This window comes from Polypterus senegalus, chromosome 3 (assembly GCF_016835505.1).
Source record: "Polypterus senegalus isolate Bchr_013 chromosome 3, ASM1683550v1, whole genome shotgun sequence".
In the NCBI taxonomy this organism is placed as follows: domain Eukaryota; kingdom Metazoa; phylum Chordata; class Cladistia; order Polypteriformes; family Polypteridae; genus Polypterus; species Polypterus senegalus.
The window spans coordinates 305918397-305946295 of record NC_053156.1 but is presented as its reverse complement, the minus strand read 5'-3'; the positions used below and the strand labels follow the sequence as shown (position 1 = coordinate 305946295).

Here is a 27899-nt window from a genome sequence, read left to right as displayed (position 1 = left end):
GTTTTGGTGACACGTGAACTGGCAGCCATTGTGGCACTTTGGTGTCTCGGCCACTAGGGGGCTTCGCTGTTTGAACCAAAGCCCATGCGACTGGAGTCTTTATCTTATATAGCGGGTGGGCAGTGAGGGGAGCTGAACTGACCACTTTGTGATATATAGCGCCTTTCGAAGGGCAAGGTGTTTCTGTGGTATGAGCAGCACATGGGTGGGGTGGCGGGGGGTCTTTAGTCACCTTTTTATACTCCCTGTTGATGTCATGTTGTTGTCCTCCATTCATCTGCACTGCCCGCCTCACCCCTTTGGTGCTGCCATCTGCTCAGTTGCACATTTCATTCACAAAGTCCTCACCTGCTCCTTGTCACTGAGATGAGGGGTCTTTGGCCCCCCATGTTGGCACACCTTTACGCTCTTAGATGTTTTAAGGCGCCATGAGGCTCTTTGCAGGCTTTGACTTCAAGTCCTCTCACCTTCTCGAGGTTTCATCTTCCATTTTTAAACCACATGTTTGACTGGCATGGCCAGCTTGCTTTCCTCTGTTGCTATATAGCGCCTTGCAGTGAGGACAGGTGTGTGTGTGTGCGGAGTCACCTAGCAGTTTAAGTGTGTCGGTGGTTCAGTGGTGGGCAGACCACCCCTCAGAGCCACCATGGGGCCATCAAAAGTCATCTGTGCCCAGGAGTGGCTTATGGGAGAGCTTGGGCGCTCACTAGGGGGCGCTCCTCTTATAAAATGGCTGGAATGGCGGACAGCACAAGGGGTCCATGGGTGGGACGCCCTTTATTTAGCATTGTAACACAAGTGTGTGTTTGTATGTATTTATATTAGAAATAAAGTTAAAGAAATAAGATGAGGTGCCAGGGCACCACCAGGGGTTGCCCTTATCTATCAGCTGCCTGCCTGGCACAAACGTCGATGTCAGATAGCTGGTCCACGGTCTCGTTAAGGTCACTTTGGAAATGTCGAGGTCCTCTGCTCGGCGGTGGCTTCATGTGGCGGAGCGGATGTGGCAGGTGAGGTGATGTCACGGCTCCCGGCAGAAGTGACACCAGTGGTCCTCTGGATTGTCCTCCTCCACTCTGAGGAAAACGGAGCTTCAGTTCGTGGTGTCACCTTGAGGGTCTTCAAAGTAATATTGGAGTAAGTAGACAGGACCTCATCACACCTAACACACACACACACACACACACACAAGTTGACTGGCATGAGTGCCAACGAGTGAGAAACAGGACTGGGCAGGATGGCCAAGCTCCCTTATGACCCTGTTGGCATGTCTGTACTGAGCAGAAGGCATCCAGCTGCTGGTCATGTTCTGTGGTGCCCACAACCCTGGGCTGAGCAGGTGCCATACCAGGGTGTGACGTCACCAGTGCAGGTGGCCTCCGTGACCGGAGTGGAAATGTGATCAGTGAAGTTGGCAGCTTCTCACCCTTCTCCAGTGTAGATGCCAATGTGGTCATCTCTGCCCACTTTCTTGGCTTTGCCAGTCAGATTGTCACTCAGACCTCTTCTCTGTCTCACTGCTAATTTAGTGGTACACAGTCATGTCGGGGGGCTCAGCCATAATGAGGGTCAACATGGAGAACGTGATGCTGCCAGTTGCCACATGCTGAACTCTGCCAGTTGCAGAGGTTGGCACATTGGCCTTGACTGCGTTACCATCTGCTGGGCTCCAAAAGCTCCTCATTCACACATTTTCCATATCTGTAAAGGTGGGCCACAAAGCTTCAGGTGCAGATCCAGACCCCCGCAGCAGGCTTCTTGGCCCACACAGGCCCACCAAGCAGGGTGAAGGCTTAATAGAAGGACACCATAAGGAAACTGCGGCCTACAGAGATAAAGACAGAGCTTCTTTATATTTCAAACATGTCGTTGTCAAAAGAGTCCAAAACAAAGAAGAAGAAAAGCAAAAAAAAAAATAAAAGCTAAGAAGGTCAAAAAACAAAACAAAGCAAAACAAAACAAAGAACTGAAAAGTCCGACGAGCCAAAGTGCCCACAAAAAACCACAAAGAGAAAACAAAACCCAAAAGGAGCGGCGGCGGCGGCGGCGGGCTGGGCGGGAGTCCGGCGAGGGGCGGGGCCAAACGCTCTCACGCCAACTCGACACGCCCCCTGTAGGCTCGTTGGACACACAAGTGGGCGGAGAGATGAAGCGGCAAAGCGACGAGTGTCCTGTCAACTGCGCCTGGCACGGCAGCTCTCATTATCCTGCAGGTGTGCCAGGGTGACGGTGCCCTTGAGCCAGATGGATGCCACCCTTTTGTGGTTTAGTCCCCCGTCTTTTCTTATTCTCGCATCTCCAAACTGTTGATTTTCTTGTCTTTTCTCTGGCCCAGCAGATTCTCATTTCTCCGACCCTTTTCAAAGGTTTTATTGAAGCTGGCATTGTGTGCTGGGCACGCGGGTGCCAATGAGACCCAGTTAGCGGGCTCGCTTGGCTGCTCTGAACCTCAAAACGCCGCGTCACTGAGAATGGAGGCACCGACACTCCCCGGAGACTTCAAGCTGCACCGAGGGACAGCTGCTGGCGGTCGCCCCCTCAAAGATCACGGCCGGGCCTTATGTTTCGTTTGAACGCAGCCTTCCGGGGAGGCTCTGATCTAATTAGACTTTCTCGAAGAAGACGCGGCAGCCGGCTACCCGCTAATTAGCGCGAATCAAAGCAAAGCCGCGCGCCGTCTGCTCTGCTCTGCTGGGCTGTACCGGAGGTCACCGGGGGGCCGCGACGCGCCGCGCCGCTTCTGTCCTCTCAAAGCCTCCGAGGAGCTCCGGGGCTCACGGCGGGCGGACCCGTAAACGGGCCTGCGGTCTCAGGTTCGCTGCAAGTGAAGACGTCACCGTGCAGGCTGTTTATAGCGCCTTTCAGAGGTGACGAGCACTGCACCTACTGGCACGCAGAATGGACGGAAACCGTCCAGGCTGGCAGGTCCTCACGCACAGCTGAACTTGAGGAGGAGGAGGACACAAAGGTGGTACCCATGGAACTGTGCTGGCTGCCAATTGCTGGTTTGGTGAATTGGCGCTGCAAAGTCGGCCCTTGTTTGAGTGTTCACCCTACATTGGACTGGCACCCCATCCAGTGACTGTTCCTGCCTTTCACCCGATGCTCTCCGGGGTGGACTCCAGCTTCTGGATCAGCAGGTTTCAAAATGGAAGTTCACGATTCGGTCACTGATTGCTTTTTCCTGACACGTCGGAATTGCATTAGTGGGGTCTGTGCTGAGAGACGTCTGGAGGGTGGGGTGCAGTTCTGTACGCTTTGGCTCAAATGAGAGGGGGGGGGAGTCATATTTCTGCATTCCTGTTCCTCTTAAAGACCCCCTCCTTACATTCATCTTGTCACGCGCTGCTGGGGTCCACCTAGGCGCCTGTGGATGTGACGTCACTTGAGAGGGTCAGTGGCCCAACGGTGTGTGCGTCCATATTGTGCCTGTCCCTGAACTGTCACCGCACAGAGGTTTAAAAAGTTGGCAAGGTGGCTTTAGTGGCCGACTCAGGTGTGCACAGGCCTTGGCACCGCGTATTCAGGTTAGGCGGGTGGCTGAGTCCCAGCTGGTGAGACCCCAAAACTCCCCGATAACCGTAAGCGAGTCGCTTTAATAGCCAAAGATTACAGTTGATTTGCTTTATATGGCGCCTTTCATGTCAAACTCCAACATGAGGCGCTGGATGAACGAGCAGATTCCATATAGCGCCTTAACTAACAGCAGTCCTCCTCAGAGGGCGTGTCACGCAATCCAAGTTCCACGAGTTTTATGTTATATAGCGCCTTTCACTGCGAGGCCCTGACTAAGGACAGCAACACACCCCGTAACTTGAGGTCCTTCACCTGACATCAGGAGCTGCTGTGAGCCATGCTGAGGGCATTCCTGGCACTGCGGGTGAGAAGCAGCTGGTTAGGGTGGCAGTGCCCTCACTGGCACATCACAAACCACCAGAAGCCTGTAGGTCGGCTCAATGAGCCTCTCCATTGCGGAGGTCCGACACAAGCTGTGGCTTCACTGGGCACTTCAGAGAGACTGAGTTGGGGGTCCCGGAGTGGAGTCCAACCTCACATCTACAAGTAGCTCGAGGAAGTCCACTGTCTGTCTGTCTGCCTGCTGGTCTGTCCATTGACCACCCGTCGGTCCGGTCAGTTCTGTGAGTGTCCGCACATAATCGACTTCACATGGTGTCAGAGTGGGGCCCCCCTTCAGGCCAGTGGTCTCCTCGTCTACTCGGTGTTGTTGTGTGGTATCTATGGAGACAGAATGCCAGTATGGCTCCTCTGGCTTGCTGGAGTGGCTGAGAGCAGGGTGGGCAGTGCTGTCCATCAGAGACCCTCAGAGAAGCTGTGAGTGTAACGCTGACCGCCATCGTGTTGTGCTGGCAGCGCACGTCTTCTGCATAAAACTTGACCAAAATGCAACGTTTGCCCCTAACATGCCCCTTTGATGGCCACTCTTCTTTTGGTTCGTTTTCCATAGTCGGGTGACGAATGAAGGGCACACGTGTCAGCGGTGGGACACAATGTGCAGAGTCAGGTCATCTGTATGAAGACCACCAGAGCACCTCTGTCTGGCTTTTGAGGTCCCTCAGAGGGCATCACGTGGGTTTGCTTCACTGTCTGCCTGCAAAGAATGGCTGAAGGGACTTTAATGACACGGGGACCGAGGTGGAGTGTCCATTCTAGAGCAGTGCGCTGCCATTGCTGCTGACGTTCTAGATTGGTCAAGCACAAAGGTTCTAGAGCACCACTAGGGGAGCTGCTGCTCAGTTTGTCGACCTGCAGACCTCCACATATCAGTGCCACTCAGGAGACCCCTGATAAGACCTCCTTACACTGTGTCTCATGGGTGGGGTTTTGGGAGGAGTGACAATGACTGTCAAGTGGGTGTGCCCTTAGAGTGGGTGTGTCTTGTTACGGGCGTGTCTTACAGTAGGTGGGCCGTGCCGTGGGCGTGTCTTCTCGTGACCATTTCTTGTAGTGCGACTGCCTTATCTTACAGTGGGTGTGTCTTAGTGTGGGCCTGTCATACAGTGGGTGGGGCTTGTAGCGGGCCTTGTGGAGTTGACTCCAATGGGCGCCAGTAGAGTCCAGCTGCAGAGCCCCAGAGGACCGTCCATGAAGTCACCTGCAGGTACTTGGAGCTCAGCTTACAGTCGGACCCCTCTTGGAGTTTTCACTGTGTAAGTCTTGAGATGTAAGCATTAAATCCGATTGGCTGCTCAGTGGTGCTCGGGAGGTCCGCAGCTGGACCCTTCATTGGTTTCCATCCTGTTACCCATCATGCAGTTCGAACGTCACCACCAGAAATTCCACCTTGGCTTCCAAAGCAAATTGGCTAAGGGGGTGAAGCCTCTGGACTCACTGGCAGCTCAGGACTTGCCCACCTAGGTGCAGACCACCAGATGAGTGGGCCATAGGAATGTGATAGAAAGGTCTTTATAGGAGCTGCTGGGCCCCCTTCAGGGTGGTCTTGCCAATTCAGCTGGTCTTTAACCCATTCATATTCTGTCGTTAGTTCAGTTAGTTAACCCTCTGGGACACGCCGCGGTGCCCATCTGCTGCCATCTTCCCTCTCTGGAGTGACGTGTCGTGGCGTAAGGCCCGTCCTCTGCCAGGTTGTTTTTCTTGGTGGTCCTGCATTTGGGATGGAGTGTCGTGGTCCATGCTGAGTCTGTGCCTGCTGACCCATCAGGGTTTGACCTCCAACAGCACGCAGTGACCGCTGCTCCACTTGTAGAGCTCTGCTCATTCCTGTCCAGATCTTCCTGAAGCCTCCATTATGGAAAGTTCTGATCTTCTTCTTTGGATCGCGAGCCACACAAGAAGCCCCCCGACATCCCTGGCTGCTCTGTCGTCTCTCCCAGTCCGGACCGCCATTGCAGGTCATCACGGGGTCACCATGTTCTGTGCCCAGTGCCTCTGGCATGGAGGTGACCCTCTGGGGTTCAGTCCTTTCCGTCATATAGCGCCTTTCAGAACGTTTCTCTGAGCTCCATGAGGTGTGAGCAGCACCCTGGACAACAACAAATGGACTCCTGGATTTGTTTGGCCACTCAGATCTGCTGAGACGTCTGTGCTGGATGTAGGGGGGCTGAGGCTGCTCTGAACTGCTCAGGGGCCACTAAAGTTTAGGACCCCCAGCCCACCACACTCAGTGACCTCACACAACGTCTGTATGTCGATATTCACCTTCAGTTCATGCTGTAGAGGAGCCATCCATCCATTTTCAGACCTGTCATGGCATCTCTTTGTCTGACCTGCCGGTGGTCCCAAGCCCAGGGTGGGCAATGCATATGATGAACTCATTCTGGAGCTTGAGGGCGGCGCCTTTAATTACCTCTCTAACCAAAAGCAGAGCAGTGCAGCCCCCTGGTGGTGAAACAGTTCAATTGCAGTGCGCAAGGCTGCCCGTTAACCCACCAAATCAGACCCACCTGTGTGTCACTTATTGACCTGAAGGTTGGTGCTTGTGAGGTACCCCTGTGTGGCATTCCGTGTGGAAAGGCGCTATATAAACCATACAAGCATTCTGCCTCATTGACTTTAAACATCCAGTTCTAAAATGGGCATCGTGGCCCCCTGGTGGTTAAGACAGTGACCTCCTGGGTCAGTTCATTCCAAGTGGCTCGTGTTGCCCACCGGTGCCCATGGCATCCAAGTCTGGAATCAGCTGTACTGTGACTTTCAGTGAGATCATTCAAGTCAAGAGGGATGCTACTTGGACAGCGCGGCCGCTCAGTCATTCAGTGGGTCACTACATGTCATTGATGGCAAGGACGGGTACCATGTGACATGAGCGGGTCTCCCTGTGCCAGTGCCGTAATCTGCATTTCTGAGTTTATGGCCGTCTGCTTTCCACTCATGCTTATTGAAAATGTCACAGATGCTCTCTGTGCTCTGTCTCTGTGACTCCCATATTGACAGGTGCCCAAGTAGCAAGACTGGGCAGTGCAGGTGACTGGCAGAGGACACTGTCCCTCTTTTAGTGACAGAGGTGGTGGGCCCACTCGCCATGTGTGAGCTCTGCATGTTCCCCAGACGCCTGGGTGGCTTTTCTTTTGGGTGTTCCATCTTTCCAAAGGCAAGTGTGGCATTTTAGTTGGCAAGTTTAAGTAGACCTGGCATAAGTGAGTGGGTGAGCTGTAATGACTGGCATCCCGTCCAGGGCCGGCTGCTGTCTCCGAGCTCCACGTCATTCTAAAGTGGATTTAGTGGCGTCCTAAAATGGAAGGGCAGGCAGAGGAGCAGCGCCACCATGTGGCAGACAGCAGAACTGCTGCTGACGAATCTGAAATGCGAGAGGAGAAATAAAAACTCGGGTGGCACCGTCCAGTGTGGCTCAATCGCTAGACCAGCTCGACCGTCATGTAAGTTTATTAGACGGACGCCAAGTCTCGGTTGGCAGGAATATTTAAGTCGCTCCGTATTATAAATCATGAATCCAAATACTGAGCCTGGACTGGCGCCACCTAGAGGGTGCAGATGCCAACTCTCTGTGAATCTAAAAAGCCGAAAGTGATACTGAATAATGTATGGGGGGATGCAAAATGTGGGGGGCACTTTACACAGTTTGACCCCCCCGCTTCTCCAGGAGGTCCTCACCCCTTACTGACAATGGCAGAACGCATTGAGCTTCTAAGGGCAGCACCACGCGGGTCCAAAAGTATGCAGGAAGCTCAACTGGCGAATGAGCCGATCCGTGGCATTTGTGGTTTCCTTGTAAAATGAGGGCAATGAAATGTTAAATGTCCACCTTCACTGTCATTTAATGAACTAAGTTGGTGGTCTGTGGGGGTCCTGCGCCTTCTTACAGTACAGCTGGTTTTAGAGTTGGGCATTGTGAGCAACTAGGAAGCAGCTGACCCAGCAGTGCCATGTCTTAGCCACCAGGCGGGCACACTGCCCATTTTAGAACCTGATCAAAGTTTTGTGCCAGCTGCCTGTGATGTTTGAAAGCCTGCCATGCCACAAGCCCACCCAGCCTACTGTTAAATCCTCTAAGATGAAGACTTTGAAAAAAGAAGACAATGAAGAACAACTTGGGGACAATAATTAATGTCAAAGAGGCAGAACATCCTGATGGCACTGGCAGTCGTTTAAACAATCAAACTTTAGCTTATATAGCGCCTTTCTGTACTGAATGCCATACAAAGGAGCTTCCCAAGTGCCAGACGTCACCAAATTCTGAGGCATTTTAACAACTGGCGCTCAGGCGTGTCTGATATTAAGTGGTGGGGAGGAAAGTGGCAGCCTGGGGCACCCCAGTTCACCCCTTTAGCCACTAGGGGGCTCTGCTGGTCTGCTATTGGCAAAGTCAGCGAGGTCAGTGTGGCGTGATGGGCTTTGGGGTCCTGAACCTGCGTGTGTGTGTGTGTGTGCGCGCACTGGGGGCACAGCACCCTCAGATTCTCAAACCCCCCCACCCGACCGACCTGCATGTCCAACATCTTAGTCTCAGGTCTCAGGTATGAGCCTGACTTAAAGAGGAAAGAACGAATTCACCTTAAATAGCAGGTGACCAGTGACGTCGAGTGACATTTTCAAGAAGCGCTGGCATAACACATAAGGACTGCCATGAGACCACTGTCACTGGTCACAGTTCAAGACAGCTGGCACTACACTGGAAAGGCGCTATATTAAAGAAGGTGAGGCCACCAGAATTTGTCACCGACTCAAAGCCATTTGTCCGTTTTTATGTCTTGTTTGTCCTGCCTTGTGTCAAATGCGTCACACTCGGGTGACGTCCTGTCACTCTGGCCGGCGCTCTCTTTTCATTTGTGTGTGTATGGCACTCATCCTGGGTGGTGCCATCTGAGCCCCATCCCTCTGTCACTCACTCCACTTTGTGCCACTCAGGTGACGTCATTTCGGCAGCAGTGAGGGTTCAGAGGAGGGTGGCTGGCTGGCTGGCTGGCACTCCATGGTAGGGTGAGAAGCTCAGAGGTCGTGAGGAGAGTCAGGCGAGGGTGCTTGGGCACAGATGGCCAAGCAAGGAGCCGCTTTGGCACATCCCACTGGGTGGAGACCCTCCGGCAGACCCAGGACATGCTGGAATGATGACACCTCTTGGGTGGGTTGGGAGTCACCTGAGGAGTCCTGGGGACAGGGACGTCTGGGCTGAGATTTTGTTCACGTCATGTTAAGGTGACACCAGGCCCGTGCTGACCCCTCTCGTTGCCGCTTTAGGGGGGCTGCCTTATCGTTGAGGGTTTCAGAGCACATCACTGCATTTGCTGCTTTGTTTGACTGGATTGTGTTTTGTTCTTTGAATAAAATAAAAAATCTCTCTACGGACGGGCACAGCTGGTCCTGATCCTTGGTTAAAGGCGTCTGCCAATCGAGTGGCACTAATGGGGGTTTCTTTTAGCCCCCTTCTAGATGTTTCATGCTTCTTTGTCTTGATTTTTGGTTTGGCACCATGTTGATATCCTGACTGATTGTGGTTCTGCGCCGTGCCCCTTGTAAGTGTGCCAATGATGTGCCACCAATGGCTCTTCTTATCTGCCCTGTGGAGAAGACGTCCTAGTGGTGGTCAAGCTCCTCAGGTGGAAAGGAAGGCTCAGTGGGCAGATCATTTTCCAAGGTGCCTTTGATGGATATCAGGTGCCAGGTTTGCAGTGGGCACTAGTCCATGCCATCCTCTTTCTGAACTCATTTAATCCACAGCAGGGTCAAGGGTATGCGAAGCCCTCCTTGGCAGCACCAGGTACGCAGCAGGGTCAAAGTGCAGGTCAGAGCGGGCACAGCCTCTGATCAATGAGGCGGTGGCAGCAGGAGCAGCGCTAAGCAGCGTGCCAGCGTCAGGAGATGACTGAGCGCCTCATAACAGGCTGACCCCGCTGCCATGATAAAGTGCAGGGGACGGCCAATTCTTTTATTCCTTATGTAATGGCAGTTAAATGAGGTCAGGATTTATGGTGGCTGGTCACACATAAAACACAAGAAGTCGTCACGGCTTAATAGATGCCTCTGTGCCACCATAATGAAATATTGAAATGCCAGCCCTGGGATTTATGTGAGTCGAGCTGGCCAAGCGACTCCGGGCTCAATGGCATCTTGTGGTAATTAATGGGGGTGAGCGCAGGATTACAGGAATAAATTAACGGCCGGCCGGGCAACAGGTGGCACAGAGCGAGCAATGCCATCGGCCAGTATGGGCACGGGCCCTCGCCTTCACTTACTGCTGCCCAGAGTCTTTCTTCACCCTGGGGTGGCCTTTGCTGCTGTTAAGGTGACAGCTGAGCACAGGCAGGCTGAGCGACTCGCTCAGGGTCACACCATGTGGCCGAGGTGAGAACTGAACTGGCATCAAACCTGTGAAAGGCTGACATGGGTGACTTGAAATGACAAACAGACAAACTAAAGGGGGACGTTTAAACTCAACGAATAAACACAGAAGATGAATGAGTGAGTGACAAGGGGGCGGTGGGCAGTCAAGGTGGGCACTTGTGGCTGTTTCTCCTCATTCACGATTGGTTCATATTTACTGTTTATGCCACTCAGAAGATCTGGCCACACCCCTCATCTTGTGATCAGTTGTCTTCTCTCATGATTGGTCAGCCTTTGCTGTGCGTGCCTCTCAGAAAGTGTGGCCACACCCCTCAACTTTTAACTGGTTCTCCTCACTCATGATTGACATTTCTTGTTTATTGCACTCAGATATGACCACGCCCCCTCTTGTGATTGGTTGTACTCACTTATGATTTGTCAGCTTCTGCTGTTTATGCTGCCCAGGAGGTCTGGACCCACCCCCTCATCTTGTGATTGGTTGTCGGCGCTCAAGATTTGCAGTTTATGCCACACACAGGAGGCGTGGCAGTACCAGGCAGTACTTATTGGGGAGATGGAGCCAACACACTCATCTTAGCCACTAGGGAGCCCCCCTAACCCAACACATGCTCTTTGAGGTATAGAAGAACATGCAGAGGGCACACAGGTGGAGATTGGACCCCAGGACCTGAGAGGTGGCAGCACTAACCAGTGTGCCACCGTGCTGCCCAGTAATAATACATTTCTGCCATGTGTGTAAAGCTCCTTGTGATGGTGTGTGCTGGAGGGCTACTGTGACTGGCATTTTCAGTGGTCTTTCATGGAGTCACTTGGCCTTTGTCTGCGATGTCATTTCCAGCTGGTAATTTGTCTCGGGTGAAGCAGCAATTGAGAATGGACACTTTATTTGGCAAATCCAAGGAATGGCATATGTGGCATTTGCACCCATGACCTCTGAGGGTGGGTGGCTTTGTGGTGAGCGGCCTCAGCCAGTCAGAGCCAGAAAGTGAAGCCCTGCTGTCCATACTTTGTGCATATAAGTGACTGAGGGCACAGATGGGCAATGATGGCATCTTGGATGGTGAAGGGGTGTCACTGCTGAGAGTGACCTGTAGATGACAAAGATGTCCTTAAAGTCCAAGAATCACTTGTGGCCTCACCAATGAAAATCAGCTGATCAAGTGGTCCACTGTGCCACCTTCCAGTCCTCATGTACTTGGTGTGGCTGACTTTTCGAATGTCAAGATCACCCCTTCATCATTGACCAGGCTGGTGCACTGTGACATTGGCCAGCTGTCCCCTCACTCTTCGGCCAGGAGGTCCTCCCTCTGCTTGGCCCTGGAGATTTTAAAGGCATTCCTAGAAATAACTGAGCGGTAACGATGGACCACCTTGGAATGGCAGACTGCCCGTTTCTGTCAACTGTTCATCCTGAGATCAACTCCTGGAATTGCCACAGCGGGCATCCAGTGCCAGGCTCCACCCCCTCTCTGTGCCCCCCATACAGTAACATATACATTTTGTGTCATTGCCTGTCTCTTGTCACACGTCTTACACAAGTCCTGTTGTACCACAGTGCCGGTAATGGGGCATCGTCCACCTGTCCTTGTCATTCTACACCTGTGGGCACTCACTGGGCAATGAACGTCAGCTGTGTGTAAGCAACTGTGTGTCTCTGTCTCCTGTCTGTGTCACGCCATCAGTGTCATTGTCATTGAATGTCCATTTCTTCTGCAGGTGGAGAACGCAGCTGTGGAGTTCATGAGCTCGTCTGTATTAGAAAAGGTAAGCGGGGGGGCCGTCACTTCATCTGGTGGACCTGGCGGGTGGCGCGCGCTTGAGAAGTGGCAGAGGCCAAGTGTGGCACTCATACTTCACCTGCTCCATTACGGGCACTGTGGCATGAAAAGTGCGGGTGGCCAACATCTGTGAAAGCTTGACGATATGGCAGACAAAGCTAGGAGGGTGAGACTGGCATGGAACTGGCATGGAACTGAGCCTGGGTGACCAACTGAATGACAGAAATTCTATCAGTGAATCTCCTGTGTGTTGGTGACTGGAGGTATAATGTGACGCCTCTGCCAACCTAATATATAGCGCCTTTCACTCTATCCATCATTATTATATAGCGCCTATCTATCTATCTATCTATCTATCTATTTATCTATCATATAGCGCCTTTCACCTCGGTTTCTTCGGTGTCTTTGCCAGTCTTGTCCTCCATGGTCTCATTTAAGGTGACTGCTTTTGTCGTTTCTCGCTCTGAGGTGGCATGGTGGTGCAGTGTTTAGCAGTTCTCCAGGTTCAGATCCCGTGTGCCCTCTTCACCCGCGTGTAGTTGTTTGTTCTGCGTGTGTTTCTGTGGTCAGGTCAGGTGGATTGGCGACTCCATTGCAGACCCCCAGACCGAGTGAGTGTGTGTGTGTGTTTGCCCCGTCAGTGCTCTGCAATCAGACACACACGTCTTTGGGGTGGGGTTGCGAGATGAAGGCCCACACAAGCACAGGAGACCCCCATCACAATGCACTGTCTGACTTTTATGAGTGGTTTGGCTGTCTATCCCTTCCTCTTCGTCAGTCATTGTCCGCACTTCTCTATTTTAGCGGTCTGCCACCTAGTGCCCCCTAGATTTTGGTAGATTTTTTTTTCCTTTCTCTTTTTCCTGAACTGTTGTCTCTGCTGCCCTGCAGCTTCTTCATAGAGGTTTCGTCCCAGTGCTCTCCTCCTGCTCTTCCTCTTCCTCTGAAACCGCCAGTTGAGTTGAACTGAACAGCTGGGCACGCGTGTGTGCGACCTGGCTTCACGGAGGCTGTTTCCATGGTAACCTGCTTCCGCCGGCGCGGGCACTGAAGCGGACTGTCTGCTGCACACGAGCACGTGACGACAGGGAGACAAAGTGTCGGCTGCGGCGGGGGGCTCAGCGCTATACTGCTATAGGTGGTCAGCATGGTGTGATGGCGGCCCCTCATCTCCAGGGTCCTGGGCCTGCTAACTGTATCTGTGCCCCATCCCCATGCTCTTCCATTGTCTTTCCATCCTGATAGATAGATAGAAGTGAAAGGAGCTATATAGATAGATAGATAGATAGATAGATAGATAGAGTGAAAGGCGCTATATAATAGATAGATAGATAGAGTGAAAGGCGCTATATGATAGATAGATAGATAGATAGAGTGAAAGGCGCTATATGATAGATAGATAGATAGATAGATAGAGTGAAAGGCGCTATATGATAGATAGATAGATAGATAGATAGATAGATAGATAGATAGAAAAATAAAAGACAAAATAAGAAATTACAATCAGGCCACATTAGTTAACATAGAAAAGGAGTAAAGACCGCTGGCCTTGGTGGACAGAAAAAAAATGGAGAAAAATAAATAAAATCTGCAGGGGGTCAAAGGCCACGAGACCACCCAGTCCCCTCTGGACATCCCACCTCACACAAATGAAACAGTCCTCTTTGTAGTTAAGGTTCTCACGGAGCCACTTGATGTTCTGGCTTGTAGTCCATCACTGTTGGACATCAGGATGCTTTGAGTCGGTGGAGGTGGCAAAGGAAACAGAAGAGAGAGTTGAGGTCAGTACGGACTTTAGAGCCACCGTGAATAGTAATTATGATGAACTGAACATACGAGTATCAGGATTAAGTTCAAGTGAAGTTAGGAGAAGGCCGTGTTACACTAACGTGTTTTCAGCTGTTGTTTCTTAAAGTGCTCCACCGTATCAGCCTGGTGAATTCCTACTGGCAGGCTACTCCAGATTTGCCCAAAGCCCGCCCCCGCCCGCCTGCCTGCCTGCCCGCCTGCCTGCCCGCCTCACCACTTCTATTAAGTTTTGTTCTTGGAGTTCTAAGGAGACCCTCATTTAATGATCTGAGGTTACGATTTGGAATATAAGATGTCAGACACTCCGATATATGAGATGGCGCAGATTATTTAAGGCTTTATAAACCAGAAGCAGAATTTTAAAGTCAATCCTGAATGACACAGGTGACCAGTGTAGTGACATCAGGACTGGAGAAATGTGTTCGGATTTTCTTTTCCTAGTTAGGATTCTAGCAGCTCCATTCTGCACTCGTTGTAATTGATTGATGTCTTATAGATAGATAGATAGATAGATAGATAGATAGAGTGAAAGGCGCTATATGCCAGGTGGACAGATGCTGATTGGACTTCTGGGCGTCTGTCCCTTCCCTGAGTTACTCCTCCTCATGCCTGGTGCTGTCAGAACAAACTGTGCCCCCCGAGGCCCCTGAATTTATCATTTAAATGGGCAGAGGTGACTCTAATGACCTGTTTGGGGTCACATAAGGGCCCCGCTGGTGACCGATTTATGACTTGTGTGACCGCTGATCAGATGTCCCTAGATTTTATGTGTCCCTTTCCAGTCCTGGTTTCTTGTCCTTTCCCATCTTTAGTTTTCATTTCCTGTCTCCTGGTGTCACTCGCTTTGTTTTTTTTGTCATTTTACACCTCCATGTCCCCAGATTCAGCGTCTCTCGTGTCACCCCTCATAATTTTGGCTCTTTAGCAACTGATTTGATTCTAAGAGTGCCAGTTTCTTGTCATCTTCCCCTGAGCTGGAGTTGTCACAGCCTTGCCAGGTGTGCCAGTGACAGCACGTTGTTTGTAACTTTCGGTCCCGGTGGGCCGCCACAGGCTCACAACAGCAGGCGCCCTGGTAACCGAGGTCCCTGGGTAGCCATGTTGTGCCCTGCTCTGTCCCTGGCCAGGTCTGCTCTTTATCGTGGCTGTGAGTGCCAATGACTGTTCAAAGCTGAGCAGAGCTGCTGTGTGGCTCAGGGTGGCACGATGCCTGCCAGTTTAACGAGCTGAATGACAGGGTGAGGCTCAGGCAGGTGTGTCTCCTCAGTCCTTCACTTTGATTGGTGGCTTTTCACAGTTAATGTCAGCTGAAGTCACTCACAGCTGAATCCCAAAGGGACGACGTCCACCTCACAGCCGCTCACCGCTGAACACACTTGGCAGCCTGAATACAGGGATACCACCAGGGGGCACCCAACCCTCCCCGACGTAAGGCGCTATGCTGTAGCGTAGACCACCCAGATGTGTGGCTGGGGTTCGGCATTGCGGCTGTGGAGGTCTTGGAGTCTTTGTGTCCGAGGTTGCGGATTTACACCTTCACTGATTATCTGAGGTTCACGTTTCCTGGCACAAGAACTCCAGCTTTGTCTTTGGCCTCTGAGTTTGGGTCATCTTGTTTGGCATCATTGAAGGGGCCCGCTGGCTGATCGACGCCGTTTCATCTTCTGTCTCCTGCCAGCTCCATCTATGGCAGCACACACGGCTCTCCTGTTTGAACCCGAGCCTGCAATGCCAATCACAGAAATGAAAGTACCAATGCCCTGGCACAGTGCCCAGATTTTACAGATGTTTGTCGTTCAGAAGACCAAACTGTCACATCAACTCAGAGTCAGAGCGATGCCCGAGTGGCAGCAATGGGGGTCCGACTGGCCACAGCAGTAGAATGGGAATTAGCTGAAGTAAAGGAGTTTGGGGACATCAAAAGGAGGGCAGAGAGATGGAGAAGGGCATGAAGTCTTTTACTGCCCACCATATTTTCATTGTTTGTAAAGCAGTGATGCACCTTTTGGTCCAAGGGGGTCTTTTCCTACTGTCGACTTTGCAGTGGGCACTGCCAGCTCTGTCATTTGCCTGTCTGGGTCCGTCCTTTACATGGCTGACACTGAGTGCACTTCCAGTCTGTCATTTTGTATAGCTCCTTACACCCTCACCCGTTGGCACACAGAGAACACTGATGGCCGCCATCCATTTTTCCAGCAGAGGGAGGCCGTTTGTCCGTCATGCTGCTTCGGCTTTTTAGATTTTGTGGCACCCAAGTGCCAGTCACAGTGACGATAATGGACATGCAACAAGATGGAGACCAACCTGAAAGGGCAGAGGCCAGGCAGCGGGGTGGGCAGAGGGGATGGCATACAGTTTCATCTGATTCTTGGCAGAGCTGGTACACACTTGTTGGTACACATGCTGTGGGTGTGTTGGGGTGCCACCTTATCTGGGCATGGGGGTGTTGAGCTCTGGCACCCACGTGACACTGACCAGGTAAGACAATGAAAGGACAGCTGGACACGGCTGATGCTGATTGGTCGGTGATGTGCCACCTCCTGCCCTGTTTTGAATACTTGATTTACATATTCTCAGTGAAAGCTAAGCACCCATTGGCTGACCCCTAATTATGTAGATTAGTGAAAGGCTTGAAGTATTTTAATGATTTATAATCACGAAAGTCACCAGAGGAGAGCACTGTGAGGTCCAGCCTGCCCGAGCACCCAGTGCCATGCCACCCTCGCCTATGGTCCTTGGTGTGAGAGTGGTGCCAGTTCCAGTAGGCATCAGCAAGGAGGGCCCTTTCTGGACACACAAACTAAAATGCCTGTTGGCAAACACCAGGGTCACTCAGAAGACTTTTTGGGAGATTCATTTAAATTATTTTGGGACTCGCTGCCCCCTAATAATAATACTTTTGCTTATATAGCGCCTTGCCTTACACGTCCATGCTGACTTGTTGTCTTGTTGACAGCATGCCAGTCAAATCACTTTGACTCTGTGGCACATTGTGGGGGAGCGCAGCATGTTTTTTGAAAATGTGACAAAGATACCCCAAAAGGTACCACATTGATCAGCACCCCCCTCCTGCCTGGCACTGCCCTTTGCTGTTCCTCAGTTCCTTCTGATGGCGGCTCACACACTTCATGTGCCACGGAGCATTGAAGTTCTTAGGATTGGGATCACCAAGACTATCATTATAGTTGGCAAAGCTGGCATTGCATTACCAGAACAACATGACACACGCCTGGTGGCTCCACTCCATGTGTGACAGGAAATGCAGCTGCGGATTTCATTTGATTTAAATGGTGAATGACGGGCAGATGGGTGCAGAGTTAAAGCAGGAGAACCCGCGCCAACAAAGTGAAATGCCCCTCTTCACGTGTCACTGGCACACATTTCACTGGAGGAGAACGTCTGGTTACAAAGCAGAGCTCTAAACGTTTCTTTGGTCCATTCACTAAACCCGCTTATCCTGAACAGGGTGCGAGTAGCCTACCCCAGGGCACATAGGGCACAAAGCCGGGCCAACACCTGGGCATGGCGCCACTCCATTACAGGGTGAACACACACATGTACCGAATACACCTAACCTGCATGTCAAGGAAACCCGAGGGGAGAACATGAAAACCCCACGCAAGGAGGATCTGAGACGTGAATTTCCACTGTGCCATCTTGCAAATGTCCTTTTGTGCCAATCGAGTCGTTGGTTGTGTGCTTCAGATGCTTTCTTGACTGACTGACGTGCTGCTTTGGACGGACCACCTTCAGCTGCCTGGGCTCTGTTGGTAGGAGAGAGCGGTCGTCGCCTCAAATGGGGGTCTCAGGCCATTAAAGCAAAAATGTGAGCCTCCTACAGTATGTGAGCCACCCGTGGGTGCTCCGCGCTGCGCACTTGTGGCTTGGCATCTTTGTAACGTGACGATCCCCTCTGGCTTGGGGTCTGTCCAGTCACACTACACGTACCAACCCCCCCCCCCACAGTCTGGTCCCAGTTCACGATGAGGCCGCGTTCAGCACCACGGACAGCTCCGCGGTTCCCCGCCGCTCGTCCGTCTTCTCCACTCCGCCCCGCACTCCGTGGGTTTCGTGCCGGCGGAGTGAACGCGCTTTTCGCGTCTCGATGCGGATTGCATCATGGCGCCTGTGTACATCTGAGCGCCAATCACAGAGGCCCGGCGCGCCTAGCGAGGGGCTCGTCGGGCGCGCCGGCGAGAGGGGATGTGATGGAGCTGCTGCTGCCCCCCGAGCCCGCAGTCGAGGCGCCGATGAGGACCAGGATGTGTTTCCAGCGAGACCTGCTGGCGCTCAACCTCCGCTCGTCCCTCTCGGTCCTGATCAGTAAGCTCCTGTCTTCTGTTTGCATGCCTGGAGGGGAGGGAAGGGGAGGGGAGGGAATGGCGCGCGTGGGCTCTGCGTGGCGGTGCGTGTCGCTGTCGCCGACGGGCAGTTCGCTTTCGCCCTCCACGGACGTTCTGTTTCGAGGGGCGGATGGCCGCTGAAAAGCACAAAGAGCGCGGGTGTCCTGCGCTTCAGCCGTCCGCCAACGATCGGATCGTCTCGGTGGAGCGGGCGATTTGGCCACAGGGAAGAAGAGTACGACCCCCGGGGGTCAGTGCCGGACGTGGGCGGCGGGGACGGCTGTCTGAGTTTAACCGTGGACGAGCTCGCGTGAGAACCGGCGCTGTGTGGACGCCTCTTGGCGACTGAGCCTCGGCTTTGTGTCAGGGGCTCGTGCACGTGACCCACGGCGACCGCCCTGATGGCTCGCGGCGACTAACGAAAAGTCAGCGCCATGGGGCTGGTGGTCGCGTTAATAACGTAGGCTGACTTAGCGGTGCGTCCCCGCGAGAGTCTGTCGGTGCTCGCGCGAGCGGTGAGCTCCACCTTATATAGCGCCTTTCACGGCGCTCAGTGTTATATGGCTTATGGCTCCGTTGATGTCTTGTCATGTGACGTGTTATTCAATCTCCCTCCGTTTTCTTGCACGAAGCCCCCTTTCACATCCACTAATGTTATCGTGTGCCTCTCCCCCGTTGAATGAAGCCCACCTTCTTTGTCTTCTGTGGCTATCAGGACACCCAGCAGCGGTCACAGATCAGACCTGAATGACAGTGAGGCTTAGTGGTTAAGGCGTTGGACTGTGAGCGCTGCGGCGGCTCTGGGCTCAAATCCCACTGCTGACACCAGTGTGTCACCCTCAGCAAGTCAAACAGACAAAAGAATCTCAGATGATGTAAGTCACCTTGGATGGAGGTGTCAGCCAAATGACAATTTCAGAAAAGCTGCCGTGCCAGGTGGCCGTCCACTCCCCGACTCAGCCATAACTCTTCAGCTGCTTCTGCTGTTTCTGCACAGTCTCAGTGGTCTTCAGATGCGGCCCACCCAAGCCCTCCTGTAGATTTGCTGGCATGTTTAATATCACAGTGGAGTGGCGTCCGAGTGAGCCGATGGCCTCCCATTGTCCTGCGGTGCACGGTTGGCTGTGACCCCCAAATCATCAGGACCCCCTCCACTCCAGGACTCTCCTTCAGCCTTTGCTAAACATGGCATTGTACGCAAAGAGCCAACAACCCGTTTGGTGCTGCCAGTCCAGACGTCTCCCCTCGGGACCTCTGAAGTGACTTTACAGACCAAAGCGCTTGGAGGTCCTGACCGGACCCTGGCAGGACTCGGCGCTGCTGGCCTGTTTCCCACCCGCGCCCCCCTTTGCTCCTCCGTCATTCCCTGTGTGAGTAACAAAGTCACTCAGTGGGGCCGTGGACTGAGCTGGTGGTCTTCTGCCACTCTGAACAGTTGTTAGGTGACCCTCACGTCCACCCGCTTGGTTTGTGAGTCCCACGCCTCATGGGACGTCACTGGTCGGGAGACCACACTTGGCGCGTGGAGGTCACTCCAGAGATGTTAAGGTCTGCCCCTCTGTCATTGTCACGTGGCCCAGCCAGGCCTGTCATTTAACTGGCATTGAGGAAGTGACACCTCTAGGACTGTGTCCCTGTGTCACCATGTCCCTGTGTCCCAGGTCTGCTTCCACTGTTGTAGCCTCTGATGGCTGTCAGATAGCTGGGGGTCTTTGCCTGACTTATCAACAACAACAACACGGCTCTTAGGGTCCCCAAGTCACAGTCACCCAGCTGCCCTAAAGGTGACCAGCTCCACGTCCCTCCCAGTGCTGCTCTTGGTCATCTATTGTGGTGAGAGACCCCTGAAGGAGGGAGAACACAAAGTGACAAAGCAATGCTACACTTGCAGGTCTGGTCACAACCAGGTGTCAGATGTGGCATGTCACCTGTCACCTCTTGGCCTCTTCTTCCTCTTCCTCGCCCTTAACTCCTGCCCTGTCTCTAGACTCTTCATTTCTTCTGGGGGCAACGCAACCCACCAAGTGCCCTCTTATGGACCCAGGTGTCCCTGCAATGGGAGCTCCTTGAGTCCCCTGGCTCTCCAAGGCCACTTCAAATCCAATTAATTAGAATAGAAAAGGACAAGAAAACAATGGCAGGTGACTTTAAAATGGTCAGTAAACACCAGGATGTTACCTGACAACAATAAACGCATGGCATTAAAATTATGTGACGTGTAACAAAGAAATCCTAACATAACATAAGAGAATGAACTTCCTGGAGCTCCTGGCACCGTCCTCATTTAGGACGCGGACCCCCTGCTCTGATTGGACACTATGAGAGGCTTGTGTGCTGCCACCTAATGGCCCACAGGACTGGCACTGCCCTCCCCTCTGAATGGAGTCCCGGCTCTGTGCTGCCACCTATTGGCTTGGAGGTCACCAGTCCCAGAGCAGCCCTTTATGTCTCAACGGTGTCCACACTGCCCGCTGTCCTTTAGACACCCTTTGATCTCAGGGAGGTGCCTATTGGCACAGCCCCATGCCCTTTGCCACCCATGAGGTGCCCTTACCACTTCACAGAATGCAGCTCACCTCTCAGTTAGACGCCATATGCTGCTGTGACGACTGAGTGACATCACACGGCTGCCCGGCTCATTTTGGTGTGTTGATTGAGGACCACATGGGTGACCATCTGTGTACTGACCATGAAGTCCAGGAGGAGTGGGAAAAGACAAGAAGGGGTCAGGATGGGGGGCCACACCAGGCTCTGCGGTGGGGTTGGACTGGCGAGGGATGGCAGAGGGACAGTCAGTTCAATGGAGTGGTCACCGCTAGCTGTGCATGGAATGCAGAAATGAAAGTGAAGAGAAACGGCGTGAGGAGGACATCACAATGGCCAAGGTGAACCACTAGGTGGGCCTGGACAGGAGAAACAAGTCCATCCGTCCAGCTGACTCTCCTTCCATTTATTCTGTCCGGTCATCCATCCACTCCTCGACCTGATTATCCATCCGTTTATTTGTCTGTCTGTTTATGTGTCCATCCATCCATTATCGTTCTGTTTAGTTGTGTATTTATTCTTCTGTCCATTCACTTGACCTGTCTGTCCATCCATTTATTCTTCTAGTATGTGTCTGTCCGTCCAGCCATCCATTTTTGCTTTATTACCTGAATAGTTGTCTGTCCACTCATCTGCCCATCCCTCCAGCTGACACTCATCCATTTATGCTGTCCATCCATTCAAGCCAACTGACCATCCGTTTATTAGGTCTGTTCATCTGCCCACCCATCCAGGTGTCCATTGGCCATTTATCCCTGCATTTCTATGCCTATTCCTGCCTGGCTGGCTGACTTACTGCTCTGTCTATCTCTCCAGGCCTCCTCCAGCTGACTGTTCTCTTTCTTTCTTTCTTTCTTTCTTTCTTTCTTTCTTTCTTTCTTTCACACTTGTCCATCATTCTGTTCTTTTCCGGCTCTTCATCAGTCAGCCCCTCCAAGTGATGATCATCCGTCCATCCTTTAAGCTGACAGTCCATCCCAAAGATGTTTGTAAGGATCAGGGGTCTTAACCCCCGGTGACTGTCACGTGCAGCCCTCCATTAGAGTATCTTAAATTCAAAGTCCGCCCACCGTCCGTCGATCAGGCGCTACATGGCGTAAGATGCGCAGGGAGACCAGCGACTCGCCGCCATTGCTGCTGTGTATCTGGGACTGGCAGGTGAGGGGCTCAGGGGCTGAAGGCTCTGCTGTCCTTCTCCCCTCCATTTCTTCAGTCTGTTCATTCACCCCTCCCGTTTATTCTTCTGTCCGTCCCTCCTCGCGTGTCTCGTGGTCCTGCCAGGTGGCGCGAGTGACATGACCGACGTGACGTGGGCGGCGCTGCCAGTCGAGTCGATGTGGCGCTTTACACGCAGGGCGGACCCCGAGAGCTCGCCTTCTGTAACATTGGGGGTTTGTTCACTCCGTGGTCGGACCGTTTTAGGCAGAGCGCTGAAATTTTATAAGCACGCAAATCAGCCCGCAGGGGCGGCGCGCGGCCGACGAGCAATGGAGGAGCCCCCCGGGCTGAGGATCGGCGCAGCCCACCGTGACCCGCGAGGCTCCGCTTGTGCTCGAGCAGATCGGGTGTCGCGCGGGCGCTGAATAATTGAAGCGGTGCTGACATATAGGCGCTCAGCCATATGGTGTCATGGCGAGCCGCCGTGTGACGCCCCGGTGAGCGCCTCGGGTTTCAAAGGCTCTCTTTATGAAGAGGCAGGACGGGTGCAGAGCTGGGGGGCTTCGGTGGGCGTCCCGTGTGTGTCGGACTCCATTTCGAGAGCCTGAAGACAAGCGGGGGGCTTCCGAAAAGCGCGCAGGTAAGCGGGCGAGACTGAGGGATAAGCAAGGCGCTATAAAAGTGGGGCGGCAGGAGGCAGTGGGGTCGATGATGGACGGGGAGCTCCAGTGGCCATGAAGGTGGATTTGTGGGCACTTCATTGATCGATGGAACCTTGAACTGTAATCTGCTGCTGCTGGGGCCGCAGGTGTAAGGCGCTATAAAGTTGTTAGCTGTGGTGGCGGCGTCATGGCGTGCCCATCAGTGGCTCTCCTGGTCCTTGTGTTTTTCACTCTGAACCGTTGTTAGGTGACCCTCATGTCCACCTGCATGGTTTGTGAGTCCCACGTCTCATGGGATGTCTCTGGTCGGGAGACCACACTTGCGCCAAGCGTGGAGGTCACTCCAGACATGTTAAGGTCTGGCCCTCTGTCATTGTCACATGGCCCAGCCAGGCCTGTCATTTTATAACTGGCATTGAGGAAGTGACACCTCTAGGACTGTGTCCCTGTGTCACATGTCCCTTTGTCCCAGGTCTGCTTCCACTGTTGTAGCCTCTGATGGCTGTCAGATAGCTGGGGGGTCTTTGCCTGGTCCTTGTGTTTTCTACTGTCAAAGCTGACCATTCAGGGTCCCTGATCCTTTACATCCATGTTTGTTCATCCAAAGTGACTTCCAAATCCCAGCTGTGGCTGTAACCGTGTGTAATGTCCGTGATGAGGGCTGAACGTGTGCGTCTGAACAGTGTATAGCGCCTTTCCAGAGTGAAGACCCCCCCCACACACACACACTTACAGTGCGGTGGGCACTCTGAGGGGTGAAGTGGCCCACTCAGTACAACAGAACCTGTGGTTTTCAGTATAATTTCCAAAGTGAAGCCCACAAGTCATTTTATTTGACGTTTAGAGTTCATTTACTCTCAGGTCTGCAGCAGGAGCTTCAGGATGTGAGGAGACTCACTAAGGGAGCTTTTGGGGAAAAGCAAATTTGTGACTTTCAACATTATATAGCGCCTTTCCAGAGTGAAGACCACCCTGACCTCCGGAATGCAGTGGCTGCCAGACTTCTATTGTGTGAAGTCAGGAGAGTGTAGTGACTCAGTCAGTGTCACCAAAGACAGGAGCGGGGACTCTCAGTACCATATAGCGCCTTTCCAAAGTGAAGAAGAGGTGTTTTACAATGACAGTGCAGTGACATTGTGAGCCTTGTGACTTGAGCCCACCAGCCATCAGTGGTGACAGCTGAGCTTGTGACTCTCAGTACTGTATAGCGCCTTTTCTATTTGACTCGAGGTGATGAGACCTGAGCCTGTGATTGGTCAGTGCCATATAGCGCCTTTCAAAGTGCTTCTCTCCATATCTGTACCATGTGGCCACTGGCAGGTCAGGTTATGCCCATTGCTGATTACTCAGATGTTATATAGCGCCCACCTAGTGGGCAGAGTGAGCTCTGGTGGTCGATGCTGAGGACTCGACTCATGCCTTACCAGGGTGATCAACTCCACATGGCACACCTGTGTGGTGCCACGCTGCGAGTCAATGGCGGAGACCACATTGGGCGCCATGTTCTGGGGCCCATTGCCCAGGCCACTCTGCGCCTGTGGCCTGCCACCTTGCTGTTTTCAAAGACCCCACAAGTCCAGCTCAGAGGACAGATTTAGCAGCAGCACTGCCACTCCTTTAAGGTGCCTATCCTCTGGTGGGCCTGCTCTGGGCACAAATGCTGCATGGCACAGTCTGGAGCGGGCACTGCTGTTAACTTTACAAAGCAAAGAGTGTCAGATGTGGGCACACCTGGGCTGCTCCAGCGTAGTGAAGACCCCGTAGGAGTGTCACACGCAGCCCCTTCATAAAGAAGCTCCTGCTTTTGTTGGTCACAACTCATCTTTTAGTGTCAACCACAGACTCGCCAACGTCATTGGGTCGTTTCCTTAACGTCCCAGGAGTTGTGGAGGCCATTTTGTGAGGTCATTTGCACCGCTGGGGCCATTTTGTGTGAGGCTTGAATGGCCGTTCTTGATCAGGTGACTGACACTGGGATTGTCATGCGTGATGTCATCGCTGTAGGCACATTTAGAAGGTGGCACGGCGTGGTGTGGCGCGGTGCTCTCACGACGCTTGCTTCTGGAGGAAGATGAAGAGAAATGTCCTTCTGTGTGGCTCGGCCATTTGACCTTCAGCTTGTGTCAACGGCTTCTCCTGCCCTTAAAATATTTTTGTCCCCTCCTGAACTTTTCCCGAGCCTCCTGGTTTGTGTTTGTGCAAACTGCAGGAAGGGTCTGCTGTGTCACCGAATGGGAAGTGGCGTCCCCTGGGGGTCTGACACCCTGTGACCACTGCAGGCTCTTTGGTTGCATCAGGGACCCCTGCTGTCCGCTTTATTATGCAGACCAGAACAGCCCATATTTTGTGACCCCTGACCCTCAGATAGCAGAGAGGGGCACAGGGGTGGTGACATGTCCCTTCACGCATTATGGAGGATACTCGCCATACGTGCCACCTGGCTCTTCTGTCCTTGTACAGATAGGACCCAACGACGTCCCTTGAATCACATGACTAGCTTGTGCTGTAAACCAAACCCGACTCTGCCACAGATGACCACTCGCTGTCCAGGCATTGTGGACATTCAGGACCCCACGAGATCTTCTTCAGTAGAACTGTAATGAAGCCCAAATGTCTGCCTGGACTGGCAGGTCGATCAGATGGTGGCGGTGAATGTTTTGTCATCGAGTTGGTCACCTGTTGTCCGTATGTCTACTCTCCTCCTTCATTAGCATAGTCAGGAGGTCATTCGGTTCGCCGGACTGCGACTGGACTGCCTTGAGTTTGACCGAATCATCAAAATGGCCGCAGCGTGAGGCCCAGGCCTGAGACCCCAAATTTCACAAATAACTTCTGAAAACTTCGGACCCACCTCTGGTGGTGTGGGACTTTGCGTGTCATTCATTCATTACAACGTCCGCCTAATTGTCACCATTTGTGCCACATGAGAGATCCTGGTATGGCGCCCGCCGTCTCACTGCACCCCTCAGCGTGTCCACATAGTGACGTGAACATTGAGCACCGGGTGGGAGTCCATCTTCCTCCTGCCTTCCACCTGTCAGCGCGTCACATGGCCACCTGTCTGAGGCCCCGCCCCCTGTTCTCGTCTTCATTTGCATACACTGGGGCACTGCAAACAGGCCGACTGCTACTCTATCTGTCCGTGTGGCGTGGCGTGGCGCGTTGGCATTGTGGACGAATATCGACAGATCAATGAACCCGCCTTGGCTGATTTTCAGTTTTCATTTTTGGTCAAATCCATCAAAGCATTTTTGAGATGTTTGGGGTTTTTAGTTTTTTTTTTTTTTACCCGTAAATGTCGATGTCCTTTATCAGCAGGCACTTCCTTGCCCTCGATGTGCCATCTTGCCAGTGTCAGCTGTGTCACTAAATGGGACCCTCTACTCTGCATTACATGTGCAGTCCGCCCTCAGCGTTCACGAGGGGTTTACACTCCTAGAAAACAACATTAATCCTATGGGGGGGTCCTGTGACCACCAAACACCGAAGTAGAATTCTTAATAACTGATAACAGAGCGGAACACAAAATAAAATGAGCAACGAAATTTAATAAAACGGGAAACCGTCAATGCTGAGGGTCAACTGCAAAGGTCGACCCCAAGACATCAGAGTGCCACGCCAGGGTGTTGGTGAAATAATAAAATCATGGCGTGTCTTAAGATGTCTCCACTCTTCATTTCATGGTGGTCCGGCATGGAATGGCCAGCAGCTTGGCCAGTGAGGAAGTGATGCCCCCTCAGGATGGCAGAGGGCAGAGAAGGACAAACAGAGAGACCAAATCAATGCCAGTCCTTTGGTTTCCTGTCACACGTCATGGACCAGGGTGACTCTCCTATTCAGCCACAAGTCAGACCTCCAGTCCGGACCCCCAAACCGGCTTTCTCTGTTGGCAAACAAACAAGAAAGAGACGATGCAGTTAAGTCCTAAAACTGTCCCCCTCTGGTCAATTCTTAAACTCCGGGGCTTTCAGAACCCGAGCTCTTTAAAGTGAGACGATAGCTGAGACCTTTAGACCTCAATAATGACAAGTGGTCTCCAACACCGAGGCCTTCACATTAATAAGGTGACCCTGCTAGACCAGAGGGGTCAGAGGGTCAGTGGCACCCCTAGGCTCAGCCCCGTCTCTCATAAAGTCAGCTTACAACGTTGGCACCATGTTGACGAGAAGGGGACATTCACTCCAACGAATCTCAGTCTCCAAAATTAGCTCAGGTCAAGTCCTGCTGTCCACCACGCTGCTCGGTCACTTGGTCCCCTCGTCTGCGGCCGCTTCCTGACATTTGTGCGCATTTCGTCAATTTGAAGTTTCCACCCACGTCAGGCTCAGCTCCCTCCATCTTTGCTGGTGGGCCGCTCTCCGGGGGGCTCAGGTGGCTCAGTTCTTCTGCTCTGGACCTCCTCTGGTGCTGCTTGGTCTTTTTTTTTAGATGTGTCTGCGTATGAAGAGAGGAGCACCAAGTGTGACGGCCATGTCTGCCTGCCTGTCTGTTCATCTGTCTGTCTGTCTGTCTGTCTGTCTCTCTGTTTGTCCGTATGGCACCCCACAGACCAACTTGGTTGACATTTGGCACACTAATTCTTCCGGGACGTTCCGGTTATCGATTGAATTTCCTTGCATTTCTTTTCCAGGCTTTTCTGAGCCCATCAGGTGTCGTTTCAGGGCTTTAGTTCTTCTGTTGGTTGGAACATCTTGATGGAGGCCATTTTGTTTGGTTTTTGTGGTTTTGGTTGTCATGGTGCAGGTCCTGGTTATTAGGGGCGTGGCCTCTAGGGACACAAGAGCAGGATGAGCGGTGAGGGGTTCAAAGGTCACCTTGTCAGCCATTTTATACCTGAGATTGGCCCAAACCTGGCGACTCCCAATCCTCTGACCTTCTGACGACCGGCTACTGAATTTTGGTTTTTGGTTTGGACCCTCGCTCTGTCTGGACTCTGCTCCTTCTCCTGTGCCCCACTCCCGTTTTTGCCGATTCCTGCTATGATATCTGAAATGGCAGAAATTCTAAAACGTTCAGATCTCTCACTGAAAATCAGCAGGCAGTTTGTCAGCTCGTCGGTCCTAACAGTCCGTGTGACTTCAACTGCGTTTATTGGACGTTTACCACTTCCGTGTCACTTAATGACATCACTCAGACACCCGCTGGCACAGAAACACACACATGATGTCATCCATCCATCCATTATTGACCTGCTGTATCCTAACTACAGGGTAACGGGGGTCTGCTGGAGCCAATCCCAGACAGCGCAGAGCACAAAGTAGGAACAAACCGCGGGCAGGGTGCCAGCCCACCACAGGGCACACACACACTCACACACCAAGTGGCAC

At 52.6% G+C, this 27899-nt stretch overlaps 1 protein-coding gene across 5 annotated transcripts in view; it reads left to right on the top strand.

Annotated features, from left to right (window-relative positions):
- Positions 1-27899, top strand: part of LOC120526401 (synaptotagmin-14-like) — an 86927-nt gene that overhangs the window by 1860 nt on the left and 57168 nt on the right. For 2 of the 5 annotated variants that reach the window (XM_039749556.1, XM_039749553.1), the window contains exon 1: positions 17962-18188. The exons of 1 other annotated variant lie outside the window; for it this stretch is intronic. In XM_039749556.1, the coding sequence (XP_039605490.1) occupies positions 18074-18188 (115 nt within the window). In that variant the 5' untranslated portion in view covers positions 17962-18073. Of the gene's footprint in view, positions 1-11994; positions 12043-17961; positions 18189-22423; positions 22551-27899 lie in introns of those variants that run through there. 2 more of the 5 variants (XM_039749555.1, XM_039749554.1) reach the window with 2 other exon arrangements.